At 43.9% G+C, this 22,123-nt stretch overlaps 3 protein-coding genes across 3 annotated transcripts; 2 read left to right on the forward strand and 1 right to left on the reverse strand.

The window, feature by feature from the left end:
- Window positions 1-10,553: 10,553 nt before the first annotated feature.
- Window positions 10,554-12,362, reverse strand: LOC120696257 (annexin D3-like). The gene is made up of 5 exons (XM_039979379.1): window positions 11,812-12,362; window positions 11,442-11,669; window positions 11,148-11,360; window positions 10,983-11,072; window positions 10,554-10,896 (listed from the first exon to the last, which is right to left on the reverse strand). Exons 2-5 carry the CDS (start codon window positions 11,646-11,648, stop codon window positions 10,693-10,695), a joined length of 714 nt encoding a protein of 237 aa, XP_039835313.1. The 5' UTR covers window positions 11,649-11,669; window positions 11,812-12,362; the 3' UTR covers window positions 10,554-10,692.
- Window positions 12,363-12,997: 635 nt separating this feature from the next.
- On the forward strand, window positions 12,998-15,387 carry LOC120694749 (F-box protein SKIP5-like). The gene is made up of 5 exons (XM_039978000.1): window positions 12,998-13,155; window positions 13,772-13,916; window positions 13,986-14,064; window positions 14,192-14,250; window positions 14,835-15,387. Exons 1-5 carry the CDS (start codon window positions 13,041-13,043, stop codon window positions 15,199-15,201), a joined length of 765 nt encoding a protein of 254 aa, XP_039833934.1. The 5' UTR covers window positions 12,998-13,040; the 3' UTR covers window positions 15,202-15,387.
- A 151-nt stretch (window positions 15,388-15,538) lies between these two features.
- On the forward strand, window positions 15,539-20,363 carry LOC120694748 (E3 ubiquitin-protein ligase DIS1-like). Its single transcript, XM_039977999.1, has 5 exons — window positions 15,539-16,250; window positions 16,408-16,654; window positions 18,239-18,463; window positions 18,885-19,271; window positions 19,737-20,363. Exons 3-5 carry the CDS (start codon window positions 18,263-18,265, stop codon window positions 20,055-20,057), a joined length of 909 nt encoding a protein of 302 aa, XP_039833933.1. The 5' UTR covers window positions 15,539-16,250; window positions 16,408-16,654; window positions 18,239-18,262; the 3' UTR covers window positions 20,058-20,363.
- Window positions 20,364-22,123: the final 1,760 nt, after the last annotated feature.

The raw sequence follows: 22,123 nt of genomic DNA on the forward strand, positions 1-22,123 counted from the left end.
ACTTGGACCGTGAGTGCAGCAGTAATGTCCCGTACCCAAGTTCTAAGTTGTAGTCCTTGCGCGACCGCTCGGCGCTTACGGGCCGCTGGGCGTACTGCAGCCAGCAGCGCTGGTGCAATCTCTGCAATAGAGCGGCACTGGATCCACCGATCCGTCCAGAAGAAAGTGCGCAGCCCACTGCCCACCTGTACCGAAATTGATGCCTGGGACATGGCATGAACTATTTCCTCATGGCGCTCAGGCAACAGCGACCAGGGACGATTTGGGTCAGTACGTTGGTGCCAAAGCCAGCGCATGCGCAGGCAAATCCCTGAAGCTGCAATTGGACACGGTTTCAGTGCCCCTCCAAACAAAGGCACGATGGCGCTTGTCGATACATTTTATCACCCATGGTGAAATTGAGATGGCTATAGCAGTGTGAACCGACACCGCTGACATTTTCACCTTGACAAGTACTGCACGACCAGCCTTTGTCATTAGGCCAGCTTTCCAGGTTGGGAGTCCGGCGACCACCTTGTCAACTAAAGGTTGGAGATCTCGTCAAAAAAAAAACTAAAGGTTGGAGATCACACTTCTTCAGTTTTTTGACAGATAGGGGGATACCCAAGTACCGGATTGGAAAAGCCTGCAAGGAGCCCGATAGGAATTTCATCAAATTGGATGCCTGAAGCTTGAGCGAAAATCTCAAGGATGGTGGCAGTGGCGACCAGGTCCTTCTCCCTAGGAGAAGCGAAAAGAATCACAACATCAGCGTGAAGGGAAATGCATTCCTGGATGCGAGAGGCTCCCAAAGCTCCCAGCGCCTCTTTCATTTCAGCAAGTCGAAACAGAGCATTTAGAGGTTCCATAGCCAGCACAAACAGCAATGGGGGAGAGGGGGTCTCCCTGACGCAAGCCCCTCATGCGACATATGCACCGCCCTGGATTTCTATTGAGGATTATTTTTGTACTTGCAGTCGAGAGGATTAGAGATATCCAGTTTATCCATCTTCTTGAGAAGCCTATGTGCTTGAGAATTTCCAACAGGAAGCACCAGTCAACCGAGTCGAATGCCTTTGCAATATCTACTTTGAAAAGAGCACTAGGAATTTTTTTTCCCGGTGCAAGAGTGATGCAGTTAGCTTGGCCTTGCGTCGGAGAGCTTGTTCATGAGGCGCCAATGGTCTAAAGTCTTGGGTACAGTCGAACCTGAGGACAATTTCTTTGGCAATAGCTAGCTGCAGTCTCACCGAGCCGACGTGTTTAGTGCTCCACCTCTGCAGGGCTTTTGCAGTGTTGCGCAGCTTGAAATCCAAGGTGCGAAAAGCGTCGGCATCCTGCCAAGGACACGACCATGCTTCTTCAATACTCCCTCCATTCTCAAATATATGACGTTTAGGACAAGTTATTTAGTTCGAAATGAACTAATTTTGTTGTCCTAAACGTCATATATTGGAGGGAGTAGTATGCAAGTATCCTTCATATTTGGGCCAGATGTTTTCAAAGTGAAAACGCTTGAAGCAGAGTAACGGCGAAGAGGTTGAGAGTTTCAGTGGCGCATGGTCCAGAGAGGATGTGGTTTGGGTGTGCAGTCATCAAATCATCAGAGGCACTCTGTCCAGACGTTGAAGAGTAGGAGAGTCCCGTTCGCTGCTCCAAGTGAACCTGCGACCATTCAAATGGATTTCCTGAATTTCAGTATCATCGATGAATCTTCGAAATCGGCCCATCATCCTACGATTCAGCAAGTTATTATTTTTATCCTCCGCCCGGTAAATGAGGTTGAAATCTCCGCACAGCAACCACGGCCCGCTGCGCCCACTCCTCACAGTACGCAACTCTTGCAGGAAGAGTACTTTGTCACTGTCTCCCTGGGGCCGTAGACACAAGTTGTCCACCAATTCTCATTGGAACTCCGGCAGCTAATCTTTGCCGTTAGAGAAAAATCATGGAGGATGGGATTGGAACCTTCCCAATAGTCTCGGCCCTTGTTTGGTTGATGTAGTACACGAATCTCGAAAAGAGAATCTCGCAAGCATGGAGTACTAAATGAAGTCTATTTGCAAAACCTTTTTAGGGATGAGTGTAACTTTTCGTGACGAATCTAATGACGGTAATTAATCGATGATTGGTTACAGTGATGCTACAATAAACATCCTCAAAGCACGCGGTCAAAGGTCTCATTAAATTCTTCAGTGTTCCTAGCGCAAGGTTCTGAAGTTGGTTTTAAAAACTATCTTAATTTAATACCTCTAATTAGCGGTCAAAGTTGATACAAATTCTAGCATATCACAAACCAAACAGGGCCTCGGTGCCATGCAAGAAGAACACCACCGCAGGTGTGTGACGCTGGCAAGTGAAAAAAAAAAATCAAAACCCGCGCCCAACATTTCCGTGACAAGGGAAGGAGGACAATCATCAAGTTTCGTCTCCTGTAAGGTAACAAGAGTGAATTTCTGCTGTGCGACCAACTCCCGAACTACAGAATGACCAACTCCTGAGCTATGTCATCAGGAGGCATGTATGAAATATATGAATGTATGATGACACTGCACACTAAGAAATCATCTGTGAATTATGTATCAAGTATAAGCACCCAATCATCAACTTTCATGATATTATTGTAAATGGTTGCATCCTCCTGTTACACTTCTGATATTATTTCGCTTAATTCTACATTTCGCAAACCTGCTGCCAATATTCATGAATGGCCATTGAAAATTATATCTTCAAGATAACACTGGCCCAACTTAAATGGCGCGGGGTTGCCACGCCCAGGGTTCTAGTATCAATACTATTCCTACCACTCACTTCTCTGCTCCACACCTCCTCCACGGCTCCACCACACCTTGAAACTCCTCAAGCTGGAGCCACCATTTTTCAAATCAGAATTTAGGTTTAGGTAAAACACTCCACCAGACTCCCAAAAAATAGGTGTGTGATCATTAGGATTCCTAGGCAAGGCAGTGCAGGTTGCTAAAGGAAAGGTCTGGTCAAAAGCAGTAGAACAGAAGACTATATATCAAAGACATTACTAGGTTATCTTCATCACGTAAACTTCCTTCCTAACAAGTGTGATTCCAACAGACCACAGACCTTCAGTTTGCATGTAAACATATGCCCCCTTGGTCTTATGTCCTTGCTTACAAAAGGAATGGTCAACTTTAGGTCCTTAAACTATAATTTTTCCATTTAAACTTTGGAGTCGACTGTCAATACCAGTTGACAGTACCTACCCAAACCACAGTTTTCCTTTCTTGGTGTTCGTGCGAGATAACACAAATGCAAACTTGAGCTTAAATTTTACATAAAAACTTGTATAACAGAGGCAAGGCCATGGACCAAGTGACCCATCCACACAATGACACGATTTAAAGATTGTACTAAAAAAAGCTGGGCACATGACAAGCTTCTTTTATGATGAAGCTACAGAGCACACGATAAACTTGGTACAACTTAATGGTTCATACGTCATAAAAACAGACTACAAGATATCTTGCTTCCCAGGCCACAATATGAAATAGCTCCTTCAATTTTTTTTTTTTTTTTGACAAGCACTGAGACCACAAGAGAAGCCTTTCTTGTGGAACGCAATGGTTGGCAGCAAGAAGTGCGATGAAGTTGGCATACGTGACTCATCCCATATGCTTCCTCTTGCTGCAATAAACAAATTTAGTGACAAATTAAAGATGATCCAGTGTTCAAATAAAATTGCTTCTGCATTGTTACCAAGAGAAGGCTATCATGCAAAGGCGGTGCTTCCTTAGGAAAAGATTTGCCGAAAAACAGAGGACAGTGAAGGTAAAAAGTAGTATGCTTGAGTTCCAACTGCTAGTAATTTCCAACAGCATATGAGAGAAGCTATATATTAATTGGCAGCTGCTGGAGGTGGAGCCCCGTGTCCGGATATGGGACTGGAGGTGGTGGAGTGGCCAGATCTAGAGCTGGAGGTGGTGGAGAGGAGGGTCGAAGCACCTGCGCGGCTAGTCTGCCGCCTCGGTTTAGGGGCCACTTGCGGCCGGCCGGTGTGGGGCCTACCCTCACGCTGGCTTGGCTCGGCCCGTCCCCTCCAACTGGTGGGCTTGCACGGGCGGGACGAGGAGGGGTGCCGGATTTTTGCACGCACGCGCTTAGTGGTGGGCTCACTATGAAGCGATGCGATGGGTGCGGAGGACTCGATCAACAAACAGACACTGGGGTTCGGCCCGCGTAGAAAAATATAGTCGAAAGCCCAAAACAAACCAAGGAAACAATTCTTGCTTTAGAAATAGGTATAGATAGGCTAAGTTAGCAAACTTTATTTGAAATAGGCTACTCATGACATGTTTTTTTAGATAGAGTTGTTAGAATAATATTAGAACTAGTATTTAGAGTTTTGGGATTTCTAACAACTAGTTTTAGATTATTTCTTAGGTTTAGTTAGCAATATTGTTTGTTGGGATATAGAGGTACATACTGTAGGAGCCATATCTATTTTCATAGTAACTTTTTTCTATAGTTTAGATTGTATTATCTTTTATATTAGGATATAAGTGCTATATTTGCTTACTTCTATAGTTTGGGTAGTACTAGCATTTAGTATACTTAGAAACTTTTTTCTATACTTTAGGTAACATGGTTTCCTTTAGCATTAGTTTTCTACACATTTAGGCTGATGTACATTTAGCTCGATCAGGCTAACACAGTAGCCTTTATCTTTGTCCCATTAATAAAGAATGTCGTTTTGTTTTCGAAATGGGCAGACATGTCGATTTGTCAGGATTTCGGTCAGTGGCCAAGGCTATAGGTAGAGCCGGTGAAAGAACATTACCTGTCGTTTTCAATTGGTTGTTTAGGGCTTTTCACCTAGTGTCGGTGTTTCGATTACCGGCTAATAAATTTATCGATTTATGTGTCTGGCCCGGATGGTAAGAGAGACAGAGACAAGGATTTATTCAGGCTTTGAGTGCCCTTCATCCAGTGCGGTGAAATGCTCGTGTAGCTTGCTTCGAGTTTGCGGTACGGGTTACAAACAGTGGAGAGAGGGAAGGGGCCTCCCAAGCCACTGGATCCGTGAGAGTGTGTGTGATGAATAGCTTCGAGGATTTGTGTCGAATGGAGGTGAGTCGAATCGAGTCCCCTGTACAAGGGGTCCCGTATCCCCTTTTATATAGAGGGTGTTTGGTTCCCCCTGACTAGTTTTAGTCACCCGTCGCATTGAATATTTGGACACTAGTTAGAAGTAGTAAACGTAGACCAATAAGAAAACCAATTTCATAACCCGTACTATTTTGTGAGACGAAATTAATGAATCTAATTAGTCAATAACTAGCTACAGTCTACAGTAACCATCCACTAATTGCGGTGGATCTATCTCGAGGATATTTGTGGGAAGGAACTGGGCGGCATGCAGGTCCATCATGCAACACAAGCTGAAATTCAAGGTACAGATCTTTTTTTCTTTCCTAATATAGACGGTGAACAGGAAATGGTGCAGGCAACTACATGTCTACATACTCATGAGAATTAAACAACACAGTCAGCAGCAACAATTATATGCAAGGAAATGTTGCTATATGTTGCTATATGAATGCATCCATTCCTCCAGAATGGAAGAAAACTGGTCCAACAACTGCTGGACTGGGGATCTCATCCGTGCTGAGACATGTTATAAATTGTCAGTTGCTACTGAACACCCTACAAGCCACATATCCATTGGAGAGGCCTGCTCATTGGCATCTCATACCACTGATGACAGACTCTATCAACAATTAAAGTCATGACGCTTTATGTTCTGCTCCCTCCGTCCCAAATTATTAGTCGTTTTGACTTTTCTAAATAATCAATTTGCTATGCATCTAAATATATATCAAGTCTAGATGCATAACAAAATCAATATATCTAAAATATAGAAAAGCCAAAACAACTAATAATTTTGGACGAAGCGATTAACAAAAACCTAACCATACATGCACACATTGATGAATTATTAACAGGCTTAAGCTTTGGAAACAGCACAAAAATACATAAATTGCCCCAAAACCAGAAGTATTTTTTATGCAGCACCATCTTTTCTTGCCTACGAGCGTTATGTTTACCAGAATGATAAAATAGTGTTTTTTAATGCAGCACTATCCTATCTTGCCTACGAGCAGTACATTTACCAGCATGGTCATGGGCCAGAAGAGTTCCGCTACAATGGATCAACGTTGGCTGTGTTCAAGGCTGCGAATCCAATGCTTGTGGTGGCCAATGGAAACACACTGGTGGATTTGAGAACAATTTTACCAACTGAACTTGATATATCTATTAGCTATAGGTTTGCCAGTGACATGAGTAAAAGAGTTGCGCGCTTGCTGATTCTCATTGTGAGGCAGGTTGAGCTTGAAGGTGCTTGCATTGCTGCGCTTGGTGAGGGCAACATCTGTGTGTCACCGGATGCCATTGTTGCACTACATGGGGTTCAAATTCAGAGGAACCTCAACCTAGCTGCACTTTAGGCAGGACTGTGCGCCAACTAGATAGCTACCGCTAATATTATTGACAGCTTATTTGGCCTGACTCCTCATCATGTGCCTAAAGAGATAAGTCATCTGACCGATATGGTGAGGCAAGATTTCATTGCTAGAGCTTTGTTCCGTATCCATGGTGGACTTGTTCCCCAGGCCAAGTTTGCGGGGCTCTTTAAGGTGGTGCATGACCACATGAAAGATTGTCTATCAGTGTGGCTGTTACCCAACATCCTCCGCCCTATCATCCCTCTAAAGAGGCGTTGGAAGGCAAAAGTGAGAAAGAATGCTCTTCCGGATCAAGCTCTTAATCACAAGTCTTGTTCTTACACTGTTCCTAGGGATCAGCACAATCAGACAAGACTCGATCCGGACCAACGCACAGCTCTTTGGATGGTCGGGATAAATCCAAAGATGTTATAAAATGCAATCATCTCCTCACTTTCATAAGTAGCTAACTCATTTAGCGGTTTTATAAATACCATGTATTGAGAAATCGACCCCTAACCTTGACATCAACTTCTTCTATATAGACTATACCTACACTATACCAAAAAAACATTCACCTAGACACTAATATGAGAGACCAACTCTATAAGAGAACTCAACTCTTTATTCATCATAATTTAGTACAACACAAAACTCTTGCACTTTTTATCTGGCTACCCTACCATAACAGTACTACACTACATGGCAACCTTACCATCTCCTAATTGAGACCTCTTATGCCATGACTCATATGGCAAGAGGGGGGCACCCCTATTTATAGGACTTCATGGCTCATATGGTTTTGCCATGTGTCCATCTTCTACACATATAAATATCTAACTCTAGAATTTTTCCCATACTTATCTAAACATACAAATATCTAATTTTTAGAGTATTCCATATTTCACCCTGAAACATAGTAATCATGGTTCATGCATAAATCTTTGAGCAATTTTGCATCTGATTTGATTCGTTCCCAATAGCCATAAGATGATCATCTTAGGGTGATCCTTTTTGTCAATGGATGCTTTTATTACACGTAGCCTCTGAAGGATGAGAATCCACTATGTAGCATCTACATCAATAATTTAAGCATTGTGTACATCATTAGTCTGGATTTTTGTAGGAACGACTCGTAATAACGAGCTTGCAAAATGGATCTGTTTTCGTGGCTATCTCTATTATAAGGGTTATGGTGTATTTGAGAAATTTGTTGAAGATATGTTCAGTAATAGGAGAAAAGCTAAGAGTGAGGGATTGGATAGAATTTTCTACTTTGATACTTTTCAAGTGAGCAGGTGCTTTTGGTTTTGCCAATACCAGCTAGCCAGCTACTTACTTGTGTGGGAGTCCTATGAAGAAAATCCTGAGTTATACACTAACTAAAGAAACCCACCTAAACATGAAATCAAGAAAATTTCATGTATTGAAGTACACTTTGGGCTTCATTCCCTCGTTACATCATTGACAAAATACTAAATCCTATAACTGATGAAGTTCAATACTAAACTAACAATAAATAAAGACTAATTATGTGTCTTAGCTGGCTAAACAACCCTTAATTTAGCGGCTATGGCGGGATATAGCCGGCTATTAACGGATTTAATCTTTTAGAGCTAAGAGATGGATATCCTAGATTTCACCTCTATCAAAGGCTATAGTACACTATAGCGGTGGTTATAGCCGGCTATTTAGAACCTTCTGATAGTGATGATTCGATACCCAGATATCCTTCCAGTTCTCCAGAAGAGTTTGTTTGACCTGAATCAGAACATGTTGCTGGATCTCAACTTGGCGCAGTACTTTTGACGTGACTACGGTTGCTAATGCTGTTGTCTAGTGACTGATTTGTTTGCTACCTGAATACCTGCTACTTCTGGTGTTAAACTGAACTACTACTGCCGCTGTTAGCCAGTGCAGCAGCTGCTGCAGCTTGCTAAAACTTGCCCTGAGCTACTTCCTGTGTTGCAAAAAGACCCTGTTTGACCTTAATGTGATTTCTTTGCTGGATCTGGACTTAAGCAATGTTGTGAGCAGCTTCTGTTATTCTAATCAATGTTGTGTCTTATGTGGTAGTTATCTGATGTGTCTGGTAGTTATCTGTTTTGGTAAGCAATGTTGTGAGCAGTTGTCTGGTAGCTGTTTGTTGTTCTAAGCATTGTTGTCTTATCTAGTAAGTTATCGGATGTGTCTGGTAGTTATCTATCTGAACCCTACTTGTGCTGTGCAATCGCAGGTTAAATTACAGAATAGAGGCTTTCCCTTCAATTCAATATATGAGATCGATGTTAGTTAAATGTATGAGATCGATGTTTCTTTTATTTTTGTAATTCTTTTGCCAGTTGCATGGGCATTTTCCCCCATCTTTCCTGGTGCGGCGAAAAGTGCAAGTTCATTCTTCAAGCACGTACCACTACCAATTCGGTAATTCCATGGGAGGAGAGAAAATTAACTAGGATTTCGATCCCCTTGGGCAAGCTTGCGCTCTGGCCAATAAGGATAAATAACAAAGCTTCTTGACTCTTGAGATGATATCTCATATATATTCTGTAATATTAACTACAATCGATCTGTGAAGCCGATTATTGTACTCTGCACTAATTCAACATCGTCGTCGCTGAGGCGTTTGCTGATGGCCTGCAAGGCTGCAATACGGCTTGGCGGACCATTTGCATATTCATGCTGCTGCTTCCACTTCCACCCTGTTGGTGTTGGCCTTGATCCTGACCCTGACCTGAACCAAGCGCCTGCAGGCGAAAGGCGGCGTCATCGGCACACATTGATGCCATCGCCACTGTCCAGCTCCACCCATGAGATGCTCACCTGAATACATCTTGCGCGCCACGCGCGAACCGGGGGGTATTGGCCATCGCAGAGTAGCGGTACCTGTGGAAGTAGAATGAGGCGGTTGTTATCTGGGTTGCTGTGGCGGCTACGAAGCCATCGTGTTTAAATATGCATCGACATATTGTGGACAGGGCGCACGACATGGAGCAGCCTGGTGTGATGAGTGTGCGAGTTCGCATGGAGGGAGGATGTGGGATTGATGTGCGCTGTTGTTTTTTCTTTGCGCTTGGCCTGATGTTTTAAGTTTCCTTTTGTAATCCTACATTGGTACCTGCATTTGTTTTGCAGGTGCAGTTGTCTCTATAAAAGCTGTTCTGTGTGAAGTTGCTAAGGCACTTAAAGGAAGCATTCCCTGTTACCATCATCAGAGGGTGGATGGATTTTTTGTTGCTACTGCTTTTGTGCTTGTGCCTTTGTCCAAGATTGAAAATGATATTAGAACTAGTGGATTGCACGCGCCTAATTCCCTTGTAATCTTAGTGGCAATTATCATGGTAGTAATAGATGTTTTGAAGTGCAGGGAAATTAAAAATAGTATGTAAATTTTATAACATCTGATGGGGAACTGGAAAAAGGAAGATCAGAGTTAAAGTTTTATAAATTTCTATTTTTTTCCAGGTGTAACCTAATAAGATCGTAACGAGTCAGTTCGTGCAAAACAGCCCAGATAGCATATGTAGCCTCAGTATTAAAGAGGACTCAAGTAGCAAATGTAACCCAAATGTTAAGGAGTACAGAGTTATGACACTGTAAGCAGTTTGGGGAGCGCAAGAAGCATTTGAAATCGTCGAAGAGTTAAATTATTGCCGCCATTTTTTTGTCAGACCCGAGTAGTCCTCTTTACACATCCTTGTACCGTGAAGTGTCGCTATTTTTGCTTTAGAAAGCCAAATATGACCTCTGTTTTTGCTTTAGAAAGCACGGTAACTGTATGAATAAATTTGTAGTAGAGCTATAATTGTCATAAGATAGGCAAAGCAAAAAAAATGGTCCATACAGAGTAGGATTAGACTAATTCGCGAGATGAATCTATTAAGTCTAATTAATCTATAATTAGCCCATGTGATGCTACAGTAAAGTAAATATGTGTTAATTATGAATTAATAAGGCTTAATAGATTCATCTTGCGGATTAGCCCTAGGCTTCTGCAATTAGTTTTATAATTAGTTTATGTTTAGTTCTTCTAATTGGTATCAAAACATCTAATATAACGGGGCTAAACTTTAGCTCTTGGATCCAAACACTTACACATATGTCAACACGCCATGCATATTTTTCTTTCCAACCAAAATGGAGCAGGCTACGAAATTATAGTCCAGGAACAGTCACACCCGAACTACAGTTTTTTTTTTGACTGGAAAAGAGATGAGTAGACTGTTGGGGTCACTCTTCAGTCCTCACTCCCTACCAATGCCAGCAACATGTCCCTATAGCCCAAGGAGGTGTCGCCGGCGACGTCGAGGGTCACGGCGCTCTTGTACCTCGCCTTGTACTCCTCCTTGATCTGCTTCATGTCAATCTCCGCTCGCGACACGATCACCCTGGTGAGCATGTCCTCGTACGTCCCCAGCCCCAAGATGGAGTACCTGATCACCTGTAAAACAAGAGAGGGTGTCAGTGCCACGCATGTCCTTGGAGGTTCATCATCTGCTCGCGTTCCCAGCTTCTTCGGTCGACTACCTGTGCGAAGTGCTTCTCAGGTGAGGTCAAGCACCAGACGGCGCTCTTCAGCGTCCTGCCGAACTGGCTGCTGCATTGCCTGTTGATATCCTGAATGGACGGACGCGAATGAACAACTGAAGATTTAGATTTTTCATCCAATGCAATTCAGTAATCTCGTCGTACCTCGCCGATGTCTGTTCCATGATCCTCCTTGTACTGCTGAAACGTCGCTCTGAGCTGAGACTTGCTGCGAGTGCTGATGATCCGGACAACTTCGTCTCTCTGCAGTTGCTTCTCTCTGATGGCTTCTGACAGCTGAGCCGCCTCCAGCTTGGCCACGTCCATGTCGACTTGCTTTCCGGCGTACCGGTAGGAGCTCACAAGGCTCACCAGCATCTGCAGAAGAGAACAATGCTGCTCGAAGCCTAGTCCTTTTCTGAATTTCTGGTGAAAGTAGAGTACCTCCGAGGAATTTACCTTCTTCAGAGGTTCTTGGAGCGCAGGAGAAGATGCGACATCTTCTTCGATGGAGCAACTGAATAGCTTCCGGTAGACGTTCCTCACGGCCATCAGATGATCTGGGGCGGACGCGCACGACACTTCGATCAATACCAGGATGTAGTTTTCATCCTTCTTCTTCACCGCCTCGTGCACCAGATTTGCGTCTCTTTCAGCCGGATCCATCGTCCATAAGATCAGGGCTTTCTGGACCGAGAAAACAAAAAACAAATTTGACACAAAAAATAAAACGCATTAGAATTCTGAATCAACCTGAAAATTCAACTTCTTTGCAGGTAACCGCGCGCAACGCAAGTGCTATCATGGCGAGTGAACGGAGGGAGAGCACCCAGAAATCGACGGAGAGGAGGTGGTGTCGCGAGAGCTTGTAGCGGAAGCAGTTGAGCAGGGGCTCCCGGTAGAGGAAGGCGTAGGCGCACCGTATCGCCGCCCGCTGCGCCGCCGTCCGCCGGCACAGGATCCCGATCAAAGAAGCCTTGTCCGCTCGCCATCCTGTATCAATCAATGGAAGAGAGGTCGCCGCGTCAGCTTTGCAACGCAACAACGGAAGGAAACTGACAAGATTAAAATGGTCATGGGCTCATGGCTTGGCTGCGAGATGCAATGCATTGCCTTGGAGCGCCTTCCTCAAGCTCTCGGCGTCCTCGGAGGCCGTCGGCGGCGGGCTCGGCACGGCGACAGTGGACATGGCTGCCGATCCCCGGCAATGGCGGTGAAAAGGTGCGCCGCCGGCGTGCAAGGGGGGATCGGATTTATAGTTGCAACACTGATAAAGAGAAATCGGAATAAAACTGAAGTAGAAAGATCATAAAGATGAAATGCATCTCAGTATAACTTTATTCGCTTAGAATTAATATATCTTCAAACAACTCATGGCACGATGATCGATCGGCGCATATGCATGCCACGCACGCGATTAAAATAGTGGAACGTGTTTCCTTACACATTAAGTTTTCTCTCGTCTAAACTTGTTTTTAGGGCTCATTACCACATGCGAATATAAATCTTGCATTATTATTTCCCATAAAAGTCTCATAAAGATATACTCGTCGTCTTAGCAGCATGGCCACAAATCATAATAATATAGAGGCTACAAGACTACTGTTGGTAACACGTTTATTAAAGGGATCAACAAAATAAATGGAGCACAACGCCTTGAAAGGTTTAAAGCAATGTGGTGGTATCTCCATTTCCGTTTCAACTTTCAAGTGTCCTTTTTCTTTCTGAACTCTCAATCATTCAACGACAAACGAAAAAAGAAAAGAAAAAAGCAAGTTAGATTTTCGGCCTGGGCTTGCTCGACTAGTTTCGCCCACGGGTAATGTATGTGGGCTCAAAATATTATTGGGCCGGGCCGACGCAAAGCTAGAATAGTCCGGGGCCCCGAAGTTGCTCCCTATGACAGGTGGGGCCCACCGGTAGGGGAAAAATCAGGGTCGCATGATGCGTGTGAGATATCCCGTGCTGACGCCGTCGCCGACCTACACCATTCACGGTCACGGCCGGCGCCGCAAAGCCGCAGCCTGGTGCACGGGAGGGGAGAAGGGGATTAGGCAAATGGGGAAGCGCCGGCGCGCAGCGGTGCCGGCGGTGGAGGATCTGGTTTCTCCAGTGAACAGCCTGGACGACGGTTGCCTCATGCACATCTTCAGCTTCCTCAGCCCGATTCCAGGTTCGATTCGCTCTTCTAATTTTACGCTACCCCCACCTTCCAAGGAGAAATAACTGAGTGGCTAATCTGTGACTGCTGGGAACTCATATTATTTACCCAATTCGTTGTGGGATTGCCGAATCGGGCGGATGCCGGATGTGAACGGGAACGGGTCAAAACTTGATTTTGACCTACTTTGTTTCGCGTGGAAACAGAGATTGGATTTTGGGAAGACCTGTTGAACTGGATAGTAGTTTGGTGCGTCAGGATGAAAAATCTCTATAGATGCTTGTGCTGTTAACTTGAATTGATGTAGTCTTAGGCCCCCAGGCCCCAGTTGGGTGCTGTTAGCTTTTGTCAGATGATAAGGAATTTAGCTTTCTCTCAGGTGATCTCCTTGAAAATGCAACTTAGCATTGTACTAGGTAAACCATTATACTGTGGAATTTTTCTGGGTTCACAACTCGAATGATTTCAACTGTTAAACTTAAATAGTCATGAAAAGTTGATATGTTTGCTCTCTGAATATCTTCCTTTTAGCTGTGGACCTGTGGTGATCCTTCTGATGTATTTTTATGTCACCGCTGATGTAATTCAGGATGAACTTCTTTTAGCAATTTCCGTGTTGAACCTGCAGATAGGTATAACACCGCCCTCGTTTGCCACAGATGGCGCTTCCTTGCATGCCATCCTCGGCTATGGCTGCGTGTTGAGAGGCCAATCAGAGATGTGATGGAGCCTGGAGTTTATCCGAATCTTGAGGCCGCCGTTTCTGCTGCTAGGTCGGTCTCTCTCTCTGAGTTTTCATTTGAATAGAGGATCTTATGTCTGATCTTCATACCTTGTTGAAGGCCTGGTGACACCATTCTTATTGCGGCTGGTGGTACTCATGTTGCATGTAACATCCAAATAAAGAAGCCTATTTGCATCGTAAGTTTTGCCTTCCATGTTTCTGAGCCCGGAAGATGTCAACCGAGATTTGATCTGATGAATGCTTCCTGCACTATGCACCAACCTTATTTTTGGGGGTGCTGTGAACCCATTTTGCTTCCATTAGATTGGTGGGGGTGAACTTCCCGATGACACTGTATTAACCTGTTCACGTGGCTCCGACAAGTAAGCTTATTTCTTCTGTGGCTATTTTTCTTGTCTACTGCTGCTGCTTCCTAACCATTTCATAGTGGCACTGTGGTTGCCATCTTTTAGAAGATTTACTACTCTCATGTTTTCTTAACTTACTGTAAATTGTTTGTGAGTTTTACCTTTAGTACAGCTTAGAAAGGCAATGATTACGAGGCTTCCTTTAGATTTACATCAGCAGCATGGTGACTATGTTTGCTTATACTAAGGGGCACAATCACCAATATAATATAACCGAATATATACATTCATGATTTATGTGGTGCTGCAGTGGTGGAAAGTTAAATGTACCATGATTTGTTGTTATATGCTTGCCTTAAGGATACTAGTTCAGCTATATTTGAACCTTAGTAGTTTTTCTCTGCCTTAGTTGAGAGTTCAGTCTGTTGATCTTGTCTTTTTCCATCGAATTGAGGTGGTGATGTAAGTTTTGTCTCCTTCAGAAACTGGTGAACCTGCGAGCTGTCAGATGGTTCTTGTTATGTAGCAATTCTTATTTAATATCTCGATCTTACCTAGGCTTTCTTTGATGACTCTTCTTTGATTGGCCTATCAAACAGTGCATTGGAGTTCCTATCAACATGCAAGATTGCAAATTTGACTATAAGAGCAGAGCTTGGATGCTGCTTGCTGCATCGAAGCGGTAGATTGACTATTCAGGAGTGTTTGCTGCAGTGTGAGCAAAACCCTTTGGATTATCTGTCCTTTCCAATAATCAGCACAGCAATAGAGTATAATTCATTTCCATCCCTCAAGGAGCAAGGGCATGGTGTAACCGTTGTTCGCACCCGGATTGAAGGGGGTGCAAAGGCTGTCAGGACGAATGGAACGCTCGCACTGCAGCATGTGCGAGCCATTTATTCACGCAGTTCTGTTTTCTTCTGGTTCGAAGTAGGAAAAGTAAATAATGATGTACACCAGCAATAAGCTGTTGTATTCCTGTATGTGTCAACCTAGTCTGGTAAACTCACCCTTGTATTCCTGTTTGCTGTAACTTATGATAACTGCTTTGATGTTCGTTTCCACAAGAAACTTGGTGCTGTTTGGAAGTTTGGTGGAGTGTACAAATTCACAGTTGTCATTGATAAAAATTTCCCTAGTTTTCGGATCGGCCGCACATGTTATTCATTGGATGGCTGTAATGTTTATGTCTTGCGCGTTGGATGGCGTTATTTGAAAGTAGGACACCGATGGGGACCAATCTGGTTTACCCTGCAAATTCTACTTCATGTAGCTGTTGTTAACTTGTCCTATTGTGTTGCTGATTGTCCAAGCGACAAACCAGGTACGTACTGGTGTACTAAGATTTACAGTGAAGTTCTGTAGATCCCTCTGTATATTGTACATGTGGTATGAATGTGTTGGGTGATTCATTGCTGATCCTTGGGACAAGGACTGACAGAACACATTTCATTTTCCCCTGCCTGAAACAGTTGCAATTGAAGTCCATGTTGCTTAGTTACTGTTGGTCATAAATGCATAATTACTTAGGCTGTACACAGGCCTCTGTCCTGTTCTTGGCCGATAGCCGATAGGTGGAGAAGGTGGCCTAAAGCTGGTAAATGTGTGCTGTAAATTGTCCTTTGTTACCGCTTCCTGAAACGAGGTAGAGCAGGGCTAATTACCAGAGTTAAAAAAGAATAGTGAGGGTGGATCCGTTCTAGTTAGTCGTGTCGTTCAATATAGAAACATGCAGGGTTATTGACACTAGAATTCAAATCAAGTTGCAACGGTTGTCTCAGGCCACTGGACCATTTGGAAATTTTTTACTGTGCATGTTCACGTGTAATCTCTGGGAAAACAATCCGTCCCTGTCATTTCTTCTTTCTTGGAACGGCATGCTTGATTGGGTAATTCGAAATTCCCGTTGTTCTTTGTTTTTTCAGTCTCTGGACGTCCACTATGCTAAAGCTGACTTGTCTTCAGAACTGCCAAAGCTGAACTGCCACTTTCAGTACCGTCTCACTGCAAAAGATGTAAGCTCTGAGCTTTCAGTTTTTCTATTATATTCCTCAGTAAATATGGTTTTCCTATTATATCCTTGAAAATTTACTATCACAAGTGTCTTCATGACAATTTAAAAATCTAGAAAATGAAACAAATGATTTTACTCTTAATTGCTGCATCATGCAGGTCCACATTTTTCCCTGTTCCCTGCTTCCAAACCCCGAGGAGGTAAAAGAAGACACCCGTAACTTTCTCTCTCTGAGTTCGGGGGAAGAGAGAGGGGTAGTGCTCTTTAATTCGAACGCCGTTGCCTCCTCTCTCGAGCCCTTCTCCTTCCAGACAGCCATAGTGGCATCACGCCAAAGCCCAGCCGCCGCCAGGAGATCAAATCCTCTGCTCTGGGATCCTACTCCGATCGCGGCTACCCTCTGAGGTGATGCATTGCTCTCAGCCTCTCACTTCGCAATGCTCCTGCGGTTCTTGTTCAATTTGGTCAATGTTAGCGCGAGATCAGGGTGCGGGCGCCTAGAGCGTGCGCCATGGATGTGGATTAGGGTCCTAGCTCATCTGTTTGGGGGAATTTTACTGCGCTGGGACTTATCAGTGTATTTCCTAGTTATGTCGAGATGCGGGGTTTCTTGGTTAAACTGATTCCCCCCGTTGGTGTTTCAGTGTTTGCATAGATTAGCCTAAACGTTAAATCATCTGAGAAAGTCTGTTATTGGCATTTTTTTCTTAGTTTTAGAACTATGACTTATGCATGTGAGACTTTTTCTTGTTTCTAAAAGATTACATTGGAGTTGATCCTCTTTTTTTTTTCCTTTGGTTAGCACATAAACTCGTCTTTCTGTTGTGCAATTATGCTAGTTCATCGTTTTCATGTTCCTACAGTTAACAGTTCCATGGAACCTTTTAGGGTCAGGCCAGTCATGATTTGTTCGTTTTCTAATCTGAGTTATGATGCCAATATCTTTCTGGCAACATGTTGCCATAATTTGGCTCCTCCACTATTTCTGTATGCCCACTGCCAAAATTCAAGGGGTCTGTCAATGGGCAATTATTAGAGATCTGCGCGTTCCTAGCAATTCTTTAGATGAAGACTCGAGGAGGAAATAAGCTTTATGCGCGAACTGCCCTTCTCTTTTGGGGTGTTGATTGCAACTGTAAGAAGTTGCTGGTCTTCTGCTTTTGGAGAAATACAAGGTTTAGTGGAGGTTGATGGAAGTGGCAGTGTGGCACCCTTTTCCTTTTCATTCTCTACCACTCCATAATTTGCCTCAACCACCAACTTTCCACCCGTTGCATCTTCGTGCTCCTTAGAACTGGGGTCTTCTGGTCCATTCAGTGAGTGAATCAGCCCTAGATTAACTGGCAAGCAAATAAAGCTTTACTGTCCTTTGCTATATATGGGAGTTTCTGCATTGGTACAGTCTTCTAGCTGTGCTCATGGCTATGGATAATTAGTGTAGTTTTCTCTTTGATGTAGGTTTAGCTAATACCTACACTGAGAAGTTGATTCAAATATTTATTCAAACTGCAATAAATAATTCCTGTATGTAGTAGTAATAGATATCCGACCATGTTTGGAGCATATGAGTTCTACCCGGTCAAACTGTTTCTTTTGAAATTTTTGCTTTTAAATTACCGTTTTGTTGGGTCAAAATTTCAAAGCTTCATGTAAGGTCCAAGCCCATGAAGTGCTCATGATTTCCATTTTGTTAATGTGATCTCTTGTAAAACTTTTATGTTTGGTCAACTATGTTATGATTCCTTAGGGCTTAGCTTTTACAGTACTCTTGAAGTGTTGTCCAATTGTATCGTGATTCCCTTGGGGACTACCAAATGTAGTATTGTGCGCACAGCAGAAAGGTTATGTTCTTTCTATTAGGCAATTATTTATTGCTTCTCATGTTAAAATACTTCTGTGGATGAAATTTTCTTCTAATATTTAAATATCTTTTTTGTTGACTTGTATGCTTAAAATCTTTCTCCTGCTCACTTTTTCCCCTCCAAATAGGATTCTGTACCTTTAGGCGTCCCCATGGCATCAGTTACTTATATTGATGATAGCCATGCTGAGGTTATTGATCCTCCAAAGAATGAGGAGATGTTGGATGTCACTGAGCTTGTTGGTGAACATATCCAGCATTCACCGAAACCAAATGTGACAAGTTATGGTAATGTGCGTGAGCTACTGGAATGCCCTGTGTGTTTGAGTGCCATGTATCCTCCAATTCATCAGGTACAGTTTCTCACTGAACTTCAATTACATTTTATTAGCATTTACTTGTGATATTCCGTCTTTGTTCTATGCTTCCAACATACCATACCCCATGTATGTCAGTACATATAAATATTGGGAATTTGCAGCTTAGGCAGAGTTGAGATTTTGCGAATACGCTCTCTTTTGAATTACCTTTTACGAAGCAACTGCAAACATTGGCCAATTAGTCACTGTTTGCAATAAAGTGTAGACATTGCAATTGTCCACTTTTATTTTCCACATTGTCTCTGATATCATGTAGATTGTTTCTTTTCAAATGTCTTTTCTTGGAGGAACTCTGACACTTTATAGGGTCCATTATAAGCCTAACTGCATATAGCCCTAATAGGAAGTTGGACTTGTATGCTTAATCGTTAAGAATTCAAATGTGTTTGTGCAGTGCTCCAACGGACATACTCTGTGTTCTGGATGCAAGCCAAGGGTTCATAATCGCTGCCCAACATGCAGGCATGAACTGGGTAACATAAGATGTCTTGCTCTGGAGAAGGTGGCTGCATCGCTAGAACTTCCATGCAAGTACCAGAATTTTGGTTGCCTGGGCATATACCCTTATTATTGCAAGCTGAAACATGAATCACAATGCCAATACAGACCCTATACTTGTCCGTATGCTGGATCTGAATGCACAGTTGCTGATGACATTCCATATCTAGTAAATCACTTGAAAGATGACCATAAGGTTGACATGCACAATGGAAGCACTTTTAATCATCGTTATGTCAAATCAAATCCTCATGAAGTTGAGAATGCCACCTGGATGCTCACGGTAATTCTCATCAAACTCTGCACTTTACAATCCTGGCAGCATAGTTGTTTTTGCAATCTTTTACGTGTACTTATTGATCTGGATCTTTCTCGGTATAAGTTCATGTCGCTGGGATGCCGTTATTTGTAACATGAGATTCTGATTGACCTGAATCTCTTGGATAATCTTGTATATATGCATATTCCTATCAGTCTGGTTCTTATCTCGGTTTCTTTTTCTTTATTGTTCGCCAAACACACATTTATCAGTACCAACTAGTCACGGTACTCAACTGCATGCTTTCCATCAACTACTCATGATACTAACTACTGACGGAAATTGAATGCTCCATCATGAGCTCATCGCTTGTTTGGGTAGTAGTAGTAGTAGAATATGATTGTACTACCTTTCAAGGCCCGTCTTGTGGTTTTCTTTTCCATGGTAACCCAGTATGCGGTAGCTAATCACAGAATCATCATTCTCCAGGTTTTCAGCTGCTTCGGCCAGTATTTCTGTCTGCATTTCGAGGCATTCCAGCTGGGCATGGCACCTGTCTACATTGCCTTCCTCCGCTTCATGGGCGACGACGCTGAAGCTAAGAATTACAGCTACAGCCTGGAGGTTGGAGGCAGTGGTCGTAAGATGACATGGCAAGGCGTCCCTCGAAGCATCAGAGACAGCCACAGGAAGGTCCGGGACAGCTATGACGGGCTCATCATTCAGCGGAGCATGGCCTTGTTCTTCTCTGGTGGCGACAGGAAGGAGCTGAAGCTGCGGGTCACTGGGAGGATCTGGAAGGAGCAATGAACTGCAACAGCTAAATGCGTGGAGTTGCTCTCCTTGATGCCAATGAAGCATGAATCCATGATGAATCAGACTCAGAACTTAGGAGTTGGTAATCTTGTAGACTGTATTAGTAGCTGATGTAGAACCAAAGGCAAGTCTCTCTTTGCTTTGAACCTCTCTTAGAGTCTAGAGTTGACCATGGCTGCGCGGTGGGGTGAATCTGATGGCGACTCGTGAAATGTAAATGATCTAGCTCGGTTTTTCTCTGCATGAGACTCGTTCTATGTCAGACCACCATTGTTTCTGAATTCCGGGGATGAACTAGAACTAAAGACTCCACAGCAGCCAAGTTTTTCATGCTGATGAGATCCGAATGCGGGATTGATTGAGAGATTGTCGACGTGCACGCTGTCTGAGGTTCAGACGCTGGGCAACCTGGAACGAGGATTCAGAAGCAAAGCAAGAATGAGGATCAGATCTTTTCAAAAAAAGAATGAGGATCAGAAGTAAGGATCCGTGACTTGCCCAGCGCTGTTACCTCAGAGATTACACCGAGTCCCGTCAGAAGTAGAGGAGGAGGACGCCCCGGGAACCGGGAGCAGTAAGGTTAACAACTTGTGCCAGAGGCCTCGTGAGCAGACATGAACTTGTCAACATGTGCAAGAGGCCTCGCGAGCAGACATGATCTTTTTCATGGAACAGTGTCCGTGCGTGGGATGCCGATGCAGACAGACCCCGTATTCCAGCAGAGTCCCCGAGCCCTCGCGTTGCTGCCCCTGGAAATGGAGGCACGAGGCCAGTCCAGTCCGGTCGCGGTCGCCGTGCTCGCCTGCATCAGGGGACGCAGGGGCTCCGCGACAGCCCAACCGTGGCAACGGGCGACGGCCGCAACCGGCGGCAAGCTCGCGGGTCATGACCCCGGCTGCTGGGCAACGGTCTCGGCTCGAGCAACCTGGGGCGACGGGAAGGACGTGCCGACCTGCACGGCACGACTCCGCTACGGCCTGATCTGGGGCACGCGCACCAGCATATCCTGCGATCCTCGCCACGGACAGGGGGAGTCCGCGTGAACCCGGGGACGAGGTCGCACGAATGGGTGGAGGCTTCAGATCCGCTGTGCGCTCCCTTCACTTGAAATGGAATTAAAATACAGGTTCAGACCACGCTAGCCCTTTGGACAATCGACGACCGTGGAACAGATTCCACGAGACTGACATTGCTGTACAAAGCTGTTTTTCTCGAGTTTATCTGTTGAGGAATGTTATCTGACAGAGTAGCACCCTCATTCAAATGAAAAAGAACAAAAGGAATTCATGTGCCTGCAAGCTGATTTTAAGTAGCATCACACAGGGTTTGTGCCTTACCAAACTCCATAGGCTTTCAACATTTCAATTCTGAATTTCTCTATCAATGGACATGAGTCATACATACTGAATGCAGAGTCACCAGATTTGACCCTTTTTCAGTACTGGCCACGAGACAGACAAATCAGTGAACATACACAATTGCACAGGCACATAATTTTTCCTTGTTACATGTGCTTATCATAAGCAAAAGAAATTTTATGTTAACAGACCACCACCTTCAGAACTAGTAATCAGTACTCCGGCAGGTTAGTCTCTATCTCTATCTCTACTATTTCTAAAGCAAACAATGTTTCCTTGGTCCGTCATTCGGAATCATAATCGGAATCCAGACAAATTAATCAGAATCCTAACCGGAACCCGGACAAATCATTCGGAATCCCAATCGGAACACGGATAATCAATATCTCGCACAATCACGGCATAGATGAAGTGGACGAATACAAAGTTGATGGTATTACGTATGTCTATTATATTATCCGTATCAACGCACCGGCACTATGCTAGTAATAACTATCAAATAAACAATAAACTCCCAGTTGTATCAATCAAAAAGCTCTTATGGACGAACTGATAAAAGAATCTTAATGACTTCATGCCAGAGCTGCCACCGCAAAGTTACATTAATTCAAGATTAGTGCCCTACCACAAAGAACCGAAAAGCTGGCCCTAAGACAGAAAAAGAGTTAGGACAACATGATAACAGTTGAGGATCTTTATGTT

The sequence above is a fragment of the Panicum virgatum genome, chromosome 2K (assembly GCF_016808335.1).
Source record: "Panicum virgatum strain AP13 chromosome 2K, P.virgatum_v5, whole genome shotgun sequence".
Classification (NCBI taxonomy): Eukaryota; Viridiplantae; Streptophyta; class Magnoliopsida; order Poales; family Poaceae; genus Panicum; species Panicum virgatum.

Bases quoted from the DNA above. Each gene is read 5' to 3' on its own strand.
- LOC120696257 (XM_039979379.1), bottom strand. From the start codon at position 11,648: ATGGATCCGGCTGAAAGAGACGCAAATCTGGTGCACGAGGCGGTGAAG. The intron at 11,073-11,147 runs GTACGACGAGAT...CCGTCCATTCAG, and splicing joins ATGGAACAGACATCGGCGAG to GATATCAACAGGCAATGCAG. The intron at 10,897-10,982 runs GTAGTCGACCGA...CTTGTTTTACAG, and splicing joins CTGAGAAGCACTTCGCACAG to GTGATCAGGTACTCCATCTT.
- LOC120694749 (XM_039978000.1), top strand. From the start codon at position 13,041: ATGGGGAAGCGCCGGCGCGCAGCGGTGCCGGCGGTGGAGGATCTGGTT. The intron at 14,065-14,191 runs GTAAGTTTTGCC...TGCTTCCATTAG, and splicing joins TAAAGAAGCCTATTTGCATC to ATTGGTGGGGGTGAACTTCC. The intron at 14,251-14,834 runs GTAAGCTTATTT...CCTATCAAACAG, and splicing joins TGTTCACGTGGCTCCGACAA to TGCATTGGAGTTCCTATCAA.
- LOC120694748 (XM_039977999.1), top strand. From the start codon at position 18,263: ATGGCATCAGTTACTTATATTGATGATAGCCATGCTGAGGTTATTGAT. The intron at 18,464-18,884 runs GTACAGTTTCTC...GTGTTTGTGCAG, and splicing joins TGTATCCTCCAATTCATCAG to TGCTCCAACGGACATACTCT. The intron at 19,272-19,736 runs GTAATTCTCATC...ATCATTCTCCAG, and splicing joins ATGCCACCTGGATGCTCACG to GTTTTCAGCTGCTTCGGCCA.